Source organism: Panicum virgatum, chromosome 4N (genome assembly GCF_016808335.1).
Source record: "Panicum virgatum strain AP13 chromosome 4N, P.virgatum_v5, whole genome shotgun sequence".
Taxonomy (NCBI): Eukaryota; Viridiplantae; Streptophyta; class Magnoliopsida; order Poales; family Poaceae; genus Panicum; species Panicum virgatum.
This window is the reverse complement of record NC_053148.1, coordinates 9319318-9334922: the sequence shown is the minus strand read 5'-3', so window position 1 is coordinate 9334922 and position 15605 is coordinate 9319318. Positions and strand designations below refer to the sequence as shown.

The 15605-nt window shown below is 53.0% G+C and overlaps 1 protein-coding gene across 1 annotated transcript; it reads left to right on the top strand.

Moving 5' to 3' along the window:
* Positions 1-479: 479 nt before the first annotated feature.
* LOC120669094 (galactoside 2-alpha-L-fucosyltransferase-like) lies at positions 480-10619 on the top strand. Its single transcript, XM_039948913.1, has 5 exons — positions 480-738; positions 846-870; positions 3951-4552; positions 5372-5385; positions 9797-10619. The coding sequence occupies exons 1-5, from the start codon at positions 480-482 to the stop codon at positions 10616-10618; spliced, it is 1722 nt and encodes a 573-aa protein (XP_039804847.1). The 3' UTR covers position 10619.
* Positions 10620-15605: the final 4986 nt, after the last annotated feature.

The following is a 15605-nucleotide window of genomic DNA, read 5'->3' as shown; positions in this document are numbered from 1 at the left end:
TGCCGGCGGACACCACCGTGGCGGAGTGATGCCCGTCGCACCGGAGATGGCGAGCAGCGGGAGCGGCAGAGACAGTGAGCGCCGCCAGTGCGAGCGCATCGTCCAGGAGCGAGCCTGTTACCTCGAACGCGAGGCGCGTGACGGTGGTGCCGGCGAGGAATGCCATCAGCGCACGCGAGCGCACCGAAGAACCGAATGCCACCCTGAACTGGCAGCTACTTCGAAAAACAGTAGCCAAGTCGTAGCAAAACCAGGGTGGTTTCGGCTTGAGAGGGTAATTTACACTGTTTTTTTAGTTCGCTGGTGCAAGATGTCTTGTTTTATAGTTTCGAGTTTAAAATCGGCGTGAAAATAGACTTTTCCTATTAATTAATCAGCCACCATACACCGTGGAGATAGCTATAGCCACAGCTGACAGCCCACAGTGCAACTGAAGCGGTACCTCGCTTAGCTAGCTCATACCAAACAAACTAGCCGAGATGGACGCCGACGTCGACACGCGCAGCGCGGGGGCGGGAGACGAGCCCAGCAGGTGGCTGGAGATCGAGGAGGCCTCGCCGTTCACGGGGAAGAAGACCGCGGCCGCCGCCAGCGTCAGGCGGTGGAGCATGGTGAATGCCACGCTGGTGGTCGTGATCATGACCACGCCGCCGCTGCTCGTCCTCCTCGGCGGCGGCCTCGGCGCCCCGGCGGTGTGGATCAAGTCCACAGTCGCCAGCATTGGCTCACAGTCACAACGAGGTAATAAGGTAACCTCCTGTCAGTGCCGTGGCTTGGACTGCAATGCCCCAGCAGCAACCATGTAATCCGAGCACTGCGTTTTTTTTTCTCAGTTGCAGAATCGTCCAAGAAAGACGTGCTTCTCGGCGGCCTGCTCGTGAGAACCGCCCAATTTGCACTCGGTTTAGGTGAAATTATTGATTAATCCTTTAAGTTGAGGGCTAGCACGTGTCCGTCTCTCGACACGCCACGCGCTAATCCACACCTTAGAGGCACTTAATCAACACAAATCACCTAGAACGACCCGGTAGTCCCGGTACGCGTTTGTCATATGCCCAGGATTAAGCACACGTACCGTTATACAAGCGCGTACATTGCCGATGATCCACAAAGAGCAGTTTTACACACTTAAAATTACAAGTTTGATATAGGAGGGTTCATCTAACTTCCACTACAAGCCTTGGGCTCACGGAAGCCATCTTCTAAATAAAAAAACTTAAAGATTATTATATTTACATGCTCTCACGGAGTTCGATTATGACAAAACATACCTAAGATAATGATGCCTTGCTCAAGGACATCATCACAGCCACAACAACCTACTCCTCCCCCGCATTTAGATTGGCGGGGTAGAAGTGGCCGAGCACCACTTTCGGCTCACCTGCAACTAGGTTTAGAAAGCAACCTGAGTACAAAAGGTACTCGCAAGACTTACGCAATTAAATAAGTAAGGATCATGCAAAGGCTCAAGTAAAAGCTTTAAGGTTAAGTATTTATTGCATAAGCATTTGTTCTCTACACTATCACCTATCAGAATTAATTAATCTTGCCCAACCCCAAACACTTTTAGTTGATTAAGAGAGTAATATAATCTATAATTGATTATAGCTGTAACAAGAACCATTCCCATCATAAACGATAATCTATGAGGAGTTCATGGGTTAAAGAGCTTGCTCATAACCGAGAGCGCGGCAATTCGAATTGATTATAACCTTACAAGGGTGTACTACTTTACCCACACGATGCAAGGACCATGCGACTCACCCAACCAGCCAAAGTTGGATAAGGGGCACTCGCGACAACCGTTCCCAACATGGCTCGATCATTGAACCTCACATCTAAATTACGAGTAGAGACTTAGTTCCACCAGGGACATCTCTAAACTTTCCTACACATAGGTCCACCTGGGGACACACTAAGCCTCTCTGCATAGCCTGTAGCCACGTATCTAGGACTGCACATCAATGATCAAGTCAAAGAAGGTAATTGGCTTATCCGTTCCATTATATTGGATATGTGGTAGCACGGAAAGGTGCTCAAAACCGACATCATCCACTCGGTCCTTAATCGATCCAAGCGGACTATGCCCATGTGACTTCATTCTCTAGGCCCTAACATTTCGCTCGAATCTCGATACTGCACTCCACTTGTCCTAGATGCTCAAGTGCGATCAAGGATAATCGGGTAAGTGTGATACTCCAAACCAAACCTTTCTAGCAAGCAAAATGAGTATTCTAAGCAGGGCTAAGCATCTAGTCAGATTAAGTTATTAACTGTCTAACTAGTGCCAAGGATATGAATAAATGAATCAAGGAAGGAGAATGCATCAAAGTAGGTACAAGCATGCAATACATACATAATATATAACCCAACAGTACCCGGTGAGATAGCTAACTAAATCAGATTAAATAGGTGCAACGAAAATGCTTAGCTGCTTGCTTGGGTTAACTTCAGATTCGACCACGAACGGGACTCCAGGCTCGGGCTCAACGGACTCGGCGGGCTTCACGGGTTCGTTCTCCGACGGTCCGGTCACTAAAATGCATGAATGCGATGCAAGAATTAAGAAATGAATTTAACAACAAGCATAAATCATGGAAATAATTGAGCATGCAGGGAACAAAACAAGGAACTAATGAAAGTTGGTTTTGCAGTAAAAGCATTTTCCTAAAAGTAATTATAAATAAAACAGTTTTCAGCCACTCTAAACAAAGTAAAACAGAAAAGGAATGCAAACTAAACTAAACAAATCCAAGAAAATTATCTTAGATACTAGGCATGAAAACAAAGCTAAAAAAACTAGTTTTGCCATTTTATCACTTTCCTGCACAAAGTTCTATATTAAATCACATTTTGGACAGCAAGCACGAAATTGAAATCAAACCCTAAACAAAAGCAAGGAAACACATGAGTAAGTTGCACTACTGGAAACTATACCGTACAAGGAGTCTAACAAAATTTAGTTTGGCATTTTTCAAGTAGTATACAAATAACCAAGCATTAAACTCACTTTTGCAAGATAAAACTATAGATAAATCTACAGAAAGGTAACATGCAAAAAAAATATTTTTCCTAAGCAGATCTTAGCTAGAGGAATCTAACAAAACAAGTTTCATAATTTTTGGAGCTACACATGAATTTTTACACAATTTGCAAGATTGCAGCCATATTAAACCTAAGAAAACCCTAGCTAAAACGCTGGGTGCACCCGGCTTCCACGCCCACAGGCGCTGACAAGTGGGGTCCGCTGGCCAGCGGCCCACCCAGCCGGGTCAAGGCAGGGCACGCGCCCTGACCGCGGCGTGGGCGCGGCCACGGCGTCGCGGGTGCGCGCGGTGGGCGCGGCACCACGTGCGCGGCGGCGCCAACGGACGGCGGCGCGGAGAGGCGGGGCCGGAGCGGGGAAAGGAAGGCACGCACGGAGATGCGGAGGTGGCGGCGAGTCTCACCGGTGGTGACGCAGGCGAGGAGCAGCGACGAGGGGGGTGTCCCGGCGGAGGAAGGCGGCGGAGGGCGACGACGCTCGCCGGGGAGGCGCTGCGGAAGGGGAGGGAGCCGGGTTAGGGCTCAAATCGGTCGAGGATGGGGAGGACTAGGTGGCGCGCATGCTAAACCGGGGAGGACCTCACCGGCGGCGAAGAATCGCGGCGGCGACGGAGCTCGGAGGCGGCGGCTGCAATGGGGATTGGGGAACGGGGCTAGGGTTTGAGGCGGGGAACGAGATCGGCCTCGACACGGATAAGGAGAGGGGGCGAGGGAGGAGTGAAGGGCGGCATGGGACACGAGGATGAACGGCACGTGGCGCGTCTCACGAGGATGGTCGACGGCGGGCGACGCGTGCGGCGCGCGGCGCCGAGCGAAACAGAGGAGAGGGAGAGGGATAGGCTGACATGTGGGCCCGGCGGGGAATTTTTTTTATTTCTTTTCCTTTTTTTTCCTTGGATTGTGACACTGCTGGTTCCAGGATTCGACGAGCAGGCCTGCGCCAGCCGCTACCAGGCCCCGTACTACCACAAGAGCATGGCGCGCCGGCCGTCGCCGTACCTCGTCAAGCGGCTCCGGGAGCAGGAGGCGCTGCAGCGGCGGTGCGGCCCGGGCACGGAGCCGTACGCGCGGGCGTCGGAGCGGCTCCGGTCCGGGGAGACGGACGCCACCGGCGACGTCGACGGCTGCAGCTACCTCGTGCTCATCTCGTACCGAGGCCTCGGCAACCGGATGCTCGCCATGGCGTCGGCGTTCCTCTACGCTCTGCTCACAGGCCGCGTGCTCCTCGTGGACCCCGGCCTCGGCAACACCCTGGCGGACCTCTTCTGCGAGCCGTTCCCGGGGGCGACGTGGGCGCTGCCCGCCGACTTCACGGAGCTGGGCGAGGGCGCGCCGGAGAGCTACGGGAACGTGGCGGTGAACCGGAGCGGGTCCGTCGCCGGCCTGCGCTTCGTGTACCTGCACCTCGACCACGCCGCGTCCCCGGCGAGCAGGCTCGTCTACTGCGACGACCACCGGCAGTTCCTCCACCGCGTGCAGTGGGCGGTCATCAGGACGGACCAGTACTGTTAGCTGAATAATCCCATTGTGCTGTTAGTTAGCTAAGTTAGTTAGTTTGTTACATGCATTGGTAGCTAGCCAAGCCAGAGGCGTGCTCAGTCCACGCCGTGGCGCACCCGCCGCGCGCGGCATGATCGGGTGTGTGGGATGGCACACACCGCGCGTTTAGCAGATCGTGGCGCGCGCGTCGCCCGGTGACTTCCGTGGTCACCGGCATGATCTTGTTTCGTTCCAATAAAAGGAAGAGAGAAAAACCGAAAAGCTGCGGCAGTTGAGCAGCGCAAACCTTGCGTCCACTTGTGTTCGCGTGTGTTCTTCGTGTTAGTGTGCGTTCCCATCTTGCTCATCCCCTCCGGCGATCCTCGCCGCGTTCGTCGCACTTGGTGCACTCCTCCAGCAGCTCCTGCTCGCCAACAATTGGCATCAGAGCCGAGGTTCAACGTCATGGCCTCGAGGACACCCGGCGGCACTCCGATCGGCCGCAACACGCCGCACCCGTCGCGCTCACCGCCACGCCGTTCGCCTCCACGCCGCTCACCGTCACGGCACTCGCGGGATCGGCGATCGCGGGAAAGGCGCCGCCCCTCACCATCGCCTGCGCCAAGGCGTCCACGGTACCGCGAGGGGGAGTGCGTCATCGAGCGCACGGAGCGGATCGTCCGCGAGGTAGGAGGGTCGTGGCCCGTGCTGACCAAGACGAACTACGCCGACTGGTCCCAGCTGATGAAGATCAAGATGAAGGCGCGCCGCCTCTGGACCGCCATCGAACCGGGCGGGGTCGATCCCCACGAAGACATGATGGCAATGGACGCACTCACCAGTGCAGTCCCGCCGGAGATGGTCTCCGCGCTCCTGGGCAAGGAGACCGCCCGGGACGCGTGGGAAGGCATCAGGACGGCGCGCATCGGCGACGAACGTGTTCGCAAGTCCACGGCATAGACCGTGCGGCGCGAGTACGAGAAGTTTGACTTCCGTGACGGGGAGTCGGTGGAGGACTTCGCTCTGCGTCTCACCGCGATCGTCAGCCGCCTGGAGATCCTCGGCGACCCGGAGCCTCCGCACAAAGTCGTCGAGAAGTACCTTCGCTGCGCCAAGCCCAGGTTCAAACAGCTCGTGCTTGCTATTGAAACCTTGCTCGACATCTCCACGATGTCCGTGGAGGAGATCACTGGCAGGCTGGCCGCAGCGGAGGATGATCAGCCACCTCAAGCCCCGTCGGCAACCAACAGCGGGAAACTCCTCCTCACTGAGGAGGAATGGCTCGCCCGGATGCAGTCGCGCCTCCATATCGGCAGTGGCAGCTCCGGGGAGAAGAAGGCCTCGAACCCGCGTCCGCGACGCCCGCGCGGACAAGATCGAGGCAAAGGTGCCAAGGGCGCCAAGGAAGCCGGCAACGATCAAGCCGAGAAGAAGGGCAGGTGCCACCACTGTGGCAACAAGGGGCACTGGGAGCATGAGTGCCGGAAGAAGAAGAGGGAGCAGGCTCATCTCGCGGAGGCCGAGGTGGAGGATCCGTCGCTGTTCATGGCCATCGCCGGGACGGTGACCGAAACTGTCCACGGCGGGCACCAAGTCTTCCTCAACGAAGAGAAGGTGCAGCCAGCGCTCGACACCAACATGGCGCGCGTCGACACCACCTGGTACCTCGACACGGGCGCATCCAATCACATGACGGGTGACGCCTCCGTCTTCGCCGAGCTCGACACCGGCATCGTTGGCACTGTCCGTTTCGGCGACGGTTCGGTGGTCGAGATCGCCGGGCGCGGCACCATCCTGTTCGAGGCCAAGAAGGGCGGTCACCACGCCATGGTGGACGTCTACCACATTCCACGCCTCCGCAGCAACATCCTGAGCATTGGCCAGCTCGAGGAGTCCGGGTGCAAGATCCTGATCGAGGACGGCTTCTGTCGCGTCTGGGATCGACAACGTGTTCTCCTCGCCAAGGTACCACGCACCCAGAACAAACTCTATATACTCCCTCTGACCCCGGCCAAGCCAGTCTGCATGGCCATGAGCTACGAGGACGGCGCATGGCGTTGGCATGCCCGTTACGGGCACATCAGCTTCCAGGCTCTGCACCGTCTGTCCTCCGGCGAGATGGTGCACGGCCTACCTCCCATCAAGCACCAGGAACACCTCTGCGACGCCTGCCTCGTCGCCAAGCAGCGGCGTGCCCCGTTCCCGCGCGCCACGGAGTACCGCGCCACGGAGCCGCTCGAGCTCCTGCACGGAGATCTGTGCGGCCCGGTCTCTCCACCAACACCCGGCGGAAAGGGGTACATCCTGCTGATCGTCGATGACATGTCGAGGTACATGTGGGCGGCCTTGCTGTAGAACAAGTCTGACGCCGAGGCAGCGTTCAAGCGCCTGCGAGCTGGAGTCGAGAAGGAGTCCGGACGCCCGTTGCGTGCGTTCCGCACCGACCGTGGCGGCGAGTTCACCTCCGTGAGCTTCTTCGACTACTGCGACAACGCCGGCATCAAGCGTCACCTCACGGCGCCATACAGTCCGCAACAAAATGGCGTCGTGGAGCGCAGGAACCAAACCGTGCTTGGGATGGCCCGGAGCATGATGAAGGCGAAGAACATTCCGGCGTGGCTTTGGGGGGAGGCGGTGATCACCGCAGTCTTCCTCCTTAACCGCGCACCGACGAAGAGCCTCGCCGGGCGCACACCGTACGAAGCCTGGTACGGGACGAAGCCGGACGTGCGTTTCCTGCGCGTCTTCGGGTGTGTGGCGCACATGAAGCTCACAAAGCCGCACACCGGCAAGCTGGCCGACCGCAGCAAGAAGACCGTGTTCATCGGCTACGAGCCCGGCTCCAAGGCGTACCGCCTCCTTGATCCTGTGTCTAACCGTGTGCACGTGAGCAGGGATGTTGTCTTCGAGGAGGCAGCAGCGTGGGACTGGGACTCAGTGGAGTACAGTCACCAGCTCAGCAGTGGCAACGACACGTTTGTCATCGAGGACTCCTGGGCGGAGCTTACACCGGGGAAGGCACCGGCGGGGTCGACCATGCCCCCACATCCCTCGCCGGAGCCGAACCCGAACACGCCCGAGCCCGCGCCAGGAACGCCCGGAGCATCTGCACCACCAGGCGGGGAGCCGGCCGCGCCTGCTGCCACCGTCGAGTTCGCGTCCCCAACATCAGGAGCCATGGGGACCGTGGATGTCGACGACGACGACGACGCTGGGCCACTCCGTTTCCGTCGCGTGCAGAACATCCTGGACGCCGGACCGGCTCTCCCTGACATCGAGGAGCTCCATCTGTCAGTGGACGACGAGCCAGGGTCGGTGTCCGAGGCCGCAAACCATCCGGAGTGGCGCCGCGCCATGCTCGACGAGCTGCGTTCCATCGACGAGAACGACACCTGGGCGATCACTGATCTTCCCCGCGGCAAGAAGCCCATCGGCCTAAAATGGGTTTTCAAGTTGAAGCGGGATGCACAGGGTGCCATCGTCAAGCACAAAGCCAGGCTCGTCGCCAAGGGGTATGTGCAGCGCGAGGGAGTGGATTTCGACGAGGTGTTCGCGCCAGTTGCCAGGCTCGAGTCGGTGCGGCTCCTGCTCGCGGTGGCGGCTCACCATGGCTGGCTCGTCCATCATATGGACGTGAAGTCCGCATTCCTCAATGGAGTGCTCGACGAGGAGGTCTACGTCGCCCAACCACCCGGTTTCGAGCAGACCGGGGCGGAGCACAAGGTGTATCGGCTTCGGAAGGCTCTGTACGGGCTTCGCCAAGCGCCCAGAGCGTGGAACGCCAAACTCGACAGCACCCTGTTGTCGATCGGTTTCCGTTCGAGCCCGGAGGAACACGCCGTGTATGCTCGGGGTAGCGGCGATCAACTACTACTCGTCGGTGTCTACGTCGATGATCTTGTGATCGTGGGGGCCCAGCAAGATGAGGTGATGAAGTTCAAGGCTGAGATGAAACGTCTGTTCAAGATGAGTGATCTCGGTCCCCTGAGCTATTATCTGGGGATCGAGGTGGAGCAAACCGGCCAGGGCATCTCCATCACCCAGCGCGCCTACGTCGACAAGATCCTTGAGAAGGCCAGCATGACGGGCTGCAACCCCTGCAGCACTCCCATGGAACCGCGGCTCAAGCTCAGCAAGAACTGCACCAATCCGCCGGTCGATGCCACGCTCTACAGAAGCATTGTTGGCAGCCTGCGCTACTTGGTGCACACACGGCCGGACATCACGTTCGCGGTCGGATATGTGAGCCGCTTCATGGAAGCACCCACCACTCAGCACTGGAGTGCGGTGAAGCACCTGCTGCGCTACATCGCTGGCACGCGCAGCTACGGGTGCAGTTTCAAGCGCGGAGAAGGAGAGCTCCATCTGTCGGGCTACAGCGACTCCGACATGGCTGGCGACGCTGATGACAGGAAGAGTACATCCGGAGCGATCTTCTTCCTCGGCGCAAGTCCGGTCAGTTGGCAATCCCAGAAGCAGCGGGTCGTGGCACTCTCATCCTGTGAAGCAGAGTACATTGCCGCGGCTTCGACGGCATGTCAGGGCGTGTGGCTCTCACGGTTGCTCGCCGATCTGCTGAACAAGCAGGTCACAGCGCCTACGCTCTACATCGACAACAAGTCCGCCATCGCGCTCGCCAAGAACCCGGTTCTGCACGACCGGAGCAAGCATATCGACATCCGCTTTCACTTCCTCAGAGATTGCATCAACGATGGCAAAGTGGCGGTGGACTACATCAGCACCGGCGATCAGTTGGCGGACATGCTCACCAAGCCGCTCGGGCGCGATCGCCTCCAGGAGCTTCGCACTCGCAGCGGTGTCCTGCAAATAAGTCCGGCACAACAGAATTAGGGGGGAGATTGTTAGCTGAATAATCCCATTGTGCCGTTAGTTAGCTAAGTTAGTTAGTTTGTTACATGCATTGGTAGCTAGCCAAGCCAGAGGCGTGCTCAGTCCACGCCGTGGCGCACCCGCCGCGCGCGGCATGATCGGGTGTGTGGGATGGCACACACCGCGCGTTTAGCAGATCGTGGCGCGCGCGTCGCCCGGTGACTTCCGTGGTCACCGGCATGATCTTGTTTCGTTCCAATAAAAGGAAGAGAGAAAAACCGAAAAGCTGCGGCAGTTGAGCAGCGCAAACCTTGCGTCCACTTGTGTTCGCGTGTGTTCTTCGTGTTAGTGTGCGTTCCCATCTTGCTCATCCCCTCCGGCGATCCTCGCCGCGTTCGTCGCACTTGGTGCACTCCTCCAGCAGCTCCTGCTCGCCAACAAGTACATGGCGCCGGGGCTCTCCTTCAACCCGGCGTACCAGGAGGAGCTCGGCCGGCTGTTCCCCCGCAAGGACTCGGTGTTCCACCTCCTGTCGCGGTACCTCCTGCACCCGACCAACGGCATCTGGGGCATGGTCACCAGGTACTACAACTCCTACCTGAGGAACGCCGACGAGCGGCTGGGCATCCCGATCAGGGTGTTCGACGGCAGCCGCAAGCCGTTCCAGAGCGTGCTGGACCAGATCCTCGCGTGCGCGTCGCAGGAGCACCTGCTGCCGGCGGTGGCGAGCACGGGAGGAGCCGCGCCGCCGGCCCTCCCGGCCGCTGGCGCGAGGTCCGTGGCCGTCCTGGTGACCGGCCTCAGCTCCTGGTACCAGGAGAGCATCCGGGAGGTGTACTGGACGTCGGCGACCGCCGGCGGCGAGGTGGTGAGCGTGCACCAGCCGAGCCACGAGGAGTACCAGATCTGGTTCTACAGCAAGCACGACATGAAGGCGCTGGCCGAGATCTACCTGCTGAGCCTGACCGACAGGATCGTCATCTCCGGCTGGTCGACGTTCGGGTACGTCGGCCACGGGCTCGCCGGCCACGCGCCGTGGGTCATGTTCAGGCCGATGAACTACTCGGAGCCGGCGCCCAGCCCGGCGTGCACGAGGGCCATGTCCATGGAGCCGTGTTCCCACGGGCCGCCCTCCTTCGAGTGCACGAGGAAGGAGATCGACAAGGTCGTCGACACCGGGGTGCTGCTGCCCCATGTCCGCCCGTGCGAAGACATGTCGTGGGGACTCAAACTCACCGATCCGGCTGTGGAGAACAAGGTGTAGCCTTTCACATCCATGTCACGGTTTAGACCGTCACTGTTGTGCTTTTGTCATTTTTTTTTTCGTTTCGGCAGGCTGTACTACATTGTTCAATCTGGTTTTTGCTATATACACAATCATACAGCTCATATTTTACCTGTATTTTGCTTGATATCTTTGAAATGCAAGCAAATTCTTCTCTTAGGTGACGACACATATAAGACATGACAATCTAGATCATACTAAATAATAAGAGCCGGCGGCGACATGCTATCCATGCTTATCAAGCTGCATAACAAGAATATCATAACGGTCACCAGACACGAGTACATTATTTTGAGCAACGTGAGGCGGTTACCGGGACTAAAAGTTGTAGTCTAGGGGAATTACCCCTCCAGTTTCTTCAAAAAAAAAGTTTTAGTTCTGTCACATCAGATGTTTGGACATAAATTAGGAGTATCAAATGTAGAGTAATTACAAAATTGATTGCATAAATAGAGGCTAATTGTCTAGATGAATCCATTAAGCCTAATTAGTCCATGATTCAAATCATGGGCTAACTAGGCTTAACGGGTTCTGATAATTAGCCACAACTTCTGCAATTAGTATTGCAATTAGCCCTTATTTAATTCATCTAATCAGTGTCAAAAGAGGACTAAAGTTTAGTCCCTCGGATCCAAACACCCCCTTAATAAAAAAAAACATGTACTTCCTCCTTCCCGGAAAATAATACAACTCTCATTTCCCCGAGAGTCAAATAACTTCAAATTTGACCAAATTTATATAAAAAATTACTAATACTTGTGTCTTTAAATAGATTTAGTATAAAAATATATTATATGATTAATCTAATAATATTTATTTTGTAGTATAAATATTAATATTATTTTATATAAATTAGTTCAAACTTGAAATTATTTGACTCCTTGGGGATCCAGAGTTGCATTCTTTTGGAAGGAGGGAGTAGCGAAGTCTTATTTATGGAACTACTTTTCAATATAAATCTAGTCATACAATTTCCAAAAGCACAATCAAAATATGCAGGAAGAGAGTCACAAGCCAGAATATAAACGTGCTGATTCCACGCAACAAGAATATAAACTTAGTTGCGTGTCTCGCTGTTTCCTTAACCCTTTCATGGTGCTCTGAAGATTAGAATCTGTCAGGACGCTCGCTGGTTCCCTCGCTGTCTTGCAGGGAACTATTGTTAAATGGCCGCTAGATCTGTGAAGTGTGAAGCCACTGCGCGCGCCCAGTCGCGAACTACTCCGGTTAGACACTCGCAATAGCAACCCTTCAGATCACGTTTTAGGCGCATGCATAGCACGGCCAAATCTCTAGCAAACGGCCGCAATCCATGAACTCTGAATGTGAACCCAGCAATCCATGAACTCTGAATGTGAACCCGGCGCCGCTGTTGAATGCCTTGAGCCAATTCCCTCAATGCCATTGAAATTTTAGCGAATTCCTTGAATGCCATTGACCCCGCATCTCATAGACACAAAACAAATCCCTTCAATGCCATTCAGTGGCATTCAAGGGATTGGCGAAAATTTTAATGAAACTCATGGAATTAACTCTTGTAGAAATGCACCTCAACGATTGACAGGAACGGGCATCGAAGGGTCTGGTTGGATTGTTGGTCCTGCCTAGCCTGGCTCGTTCCAACGAACCAGACCTCGGCTGGCCAGGCGCTTGGGATGCCTGGATGGTTGATTGGTTGTCCATTTGCTTGTGCCCAGGACATGCAGAGAAGTTGATTGGTTGGACTGCAAAGCCCATTTCTCTGCACCGCTCCTCTCTCCTTCATGCAGCTCGTGCTATAGCTGGGCGTTCGGGTTACCCGAAAAGTTCAGGTCGGGTATTTCGGGTTTTGAAAATTTCGGGTTTTGAAAAATAAAACCCGAAATTCGCTGACAAAAACCAGAACCCGACAATTTGGGTACCCGAAAATTTCGGGTTCGGGTTACTCGAACTACCCGAATTGCTGATTTGAACTCTGCAATGCACAGGCTATACAACAGTCGCTAGTATACATGTTCAGAGATAAACATGAGATTTTCAGAGATAAACAGCAGTACCACAGTTTACACTTCAAATATCACAATTAATAAATATAGTTTTGAAGCATGACCAAACAGAGATAAACAGCAGTACAGCACCAGCACCCACCAGGCTGCGCCCAATAAAGAGCACCCAACAGAGATAAACATGACCAAACTACATGACTCCCATCAAGCTGCGCCTCCAGGCTCCAAAGTCCAAACCACCCAGGCACCCACCAGCACCATGCACCACGGCACCACCCTACATGCAAAGGCACACAAAGCAATAAGACAGGGATGCAAATTAACAATGACAATGACAATAGTTTGGAAACAATGACAATATTACCTTCTAAGATGTAGACGACCCGGGTTTGGAGATGGACTTGGAGTTGCTTCCTGTTGGTGTTGCTTGTGTTTTCTCAGTGCAAGCCTCTTTTTCTTTCCCTTTTCCTTTGCCAATATTCTGGGCTTTATGGTTACCAAATTCTTCAATTAACTCTACAATGACAGGAATCCAAGCAATGAGTAAAATTTTACAATGATGAAATGCAACAAATGCATAAATGAGTTAAGTAAAATTATGTACCTTTTTCCATCATTTCTAATTCCTCCATATTCTCTTGGATGTCAATAGGAGTTGCTCTCCTCAGCCAATCCTGTGCACAAACTAGAGCCTCTACCATGAATGGAGTAAGAGAAGTATGGAAATCATCTAAAATGCGTCCACTTGTGCTGAAAGCGGACTCTGATGCTACTGTGGAGATAGGTATAGTAAGCACGTCACGAGCCAAGTGAGCTAAAACTGGAAGTCTGGGTGCGTTGTCTCTCCACCAAACAAGGATGTCAATCTTCTTGTTCCTATCCTCTGTATCTTCACTAAGATATTTTCCAAGTTCTGATTTGGCTGTGTTTGTGGAACCACTTTCCATCCTCATCCTCTTTGCAATTTTTTCAGCAAGCATGCCTTGTCTAGCTCCACTTGATTGATTGGGATTATTTACTTCAGTTTGTACTCCACTTGGAGCATGAATTTGCCTATATTCATCAAACAGCTCACGGAGACAAGATTTAATAGCTGCTCAAACTAGCTGTCCTCTTTCCTCACCAAAGATTTATTCAACAGTCAATTTGGTGTACAAAGATAACTTGTATCTTGGATCCAGAACTGCAGCAATGAAAATCAGTAAATTAATGTTCTCCTTTGCTTTTCCCTTCCCCCTCCCCCTCCTCTCACTATCCCTATCACTCTCATCCTCTTGCTCCTGCTCTTTATTGATGTGCCAAACTCCCCAATATTTGTCAAATTTATCTTTCATTCTCTTGCCCATTGATACTTGCAGATTATTTGTACTATTCATCCAAGCTTGAATCAGCAAGTGCACTTCCCCAATCTCTTGAAAGAATGTATTAGAGGTGGCATGGAGACTTGAGGAGACACGGACAGTAAGATTATGAAAATGCTCTAGAAATTCTGCCATTTTCTTGGCCCTATCCCAATCAGTTTCATCCGAGTAACTAGGTCCTTCTCTCTCTTCGGATAGGTCAATAACAAAAGAGTAGTCATCTTCAATAAGCCTTGTAAACACCTTCTCATAAGTTATTGCAGATTTCAGCATAAGGTATGTGTAGTTCCATCTAGTTGGGACATCAAGCTTAAGAAATGCCTTGCTGTCCACCTTCTCTTCCTCAGCAATTTCCCTAAACTTTACCAATCTTGAAGTCCCATTCTTAATCCATTTAATAGCAGCCCTGACACGCTTCTCAGAGAGGTCAACTTCTTTCAATCCATCTTGCACAATGAGGTTAATGATGTGTGTAGCACACCTCATGTGCAAATACTTGCCACCAGCTATGTTGGTCCCCTGCAGCTGTCTCCTCAAAAAACCCACACCATTGTCATTAGCATTGGCATTATCAACAGTGACAGTCATTACTTTGTCCAAACCCCATTCAGTCAAGCATCTAAGCAAGTTTTTCCCAATATCCTCTCCCTTATGCCCTTTTACCTTGAAAAAAACTGATCACTTTCTTATGCATCTGCCAATTATCATCAATAAAGCTAGCAGTGACAGTCATATAGCTATCTTGCTGCTGAGAAGTCCAACCATCCGTTGTTAAGGAAATTCGATGACAAGAATCTTTAAAAAATTTCTTCAGCTTGGCTCTTTCTTGAAAGTAAAGACGTACAATATCCCTGGTGCAGGTTCTTCTAGATGGTAATTGGAATCGTGGGCAGGCTTTGCTCATAAATTTCCTAAAGCCTGGCCTCTCACCCATAGAAAAAGGCTCCTCATCTTCTACAACCATCTCAGCAAAAGCCGCTCTAAGTGCATCTTGATCGAACCTCCATGTGGTAATACCTTTCCCTTGCAATGTGCCTTGTTTTGGGTCATTCTAGAACTTGTTAGGATTTCGTGAGCAACTTTGCAAGTGTCGAGACAACGAAGATGTACCGTGTCCCTTTGATTCAGCCTTCATTTTGTGCAATATTTGCATTGTGCAAACTTGAGAAAACCCTTGTCATCCTTGATCTTGTTGAAATGATTCCAAACATTTGACCTTGGTACCATTTGCTTTCTTTCCTTCTCTTTCCCTGTGTCATTCTCTAGATCAATGACCTCCTGATTAGCAGCTTGTCCATTCGACTCTGATGGCTGTTAATCTTGAATCTCCATTGGCACAATTGAATTATCATGTCGAGCCTCAGTGTTCATTGACTGGGTCTCAATCTCAATATTATCTTCAGTTTCAGGCATCTGAAAAACAAAGAGCACTGATGTTCTACTAATGTTCTACTGTGGTAATATCTAAGGTTCCACACAAGTAGACGGACCATGGAGATCCATTTGGTAGTTTTCTTCCTCACACCCCACACCCGTCCTCCAGATGAGAGTGAGCGTGGCTTGTTTTCTGGTGCTAGAAGAATTCTTGCGAACAGCGGGGGATCTTCCTCAGGCATGAAC

Coding starts and splice junctions, on each gene's coding strand:
- LOC120669094 (XM_039948913.1), top strand. CDS start 480: ATGGACGCCGACGTCGACACGCGCAGCGCGGGGGCGGGAGACGAGCCC. Junction 739..845: donor CATTGGCTCACAGTCACAAC/GAGGTAATAAGG, acceptor TTGCAGAATCGT/CCAAGAAAGACGTGCTTCTC. Junction 871..3,950: donor AAAGACGTGCTTCTCGGCGG/CCTGCTCGTGAG, acceptor TTGGATTGTGAC/ACTGCTGGTTCCAGGATTCG.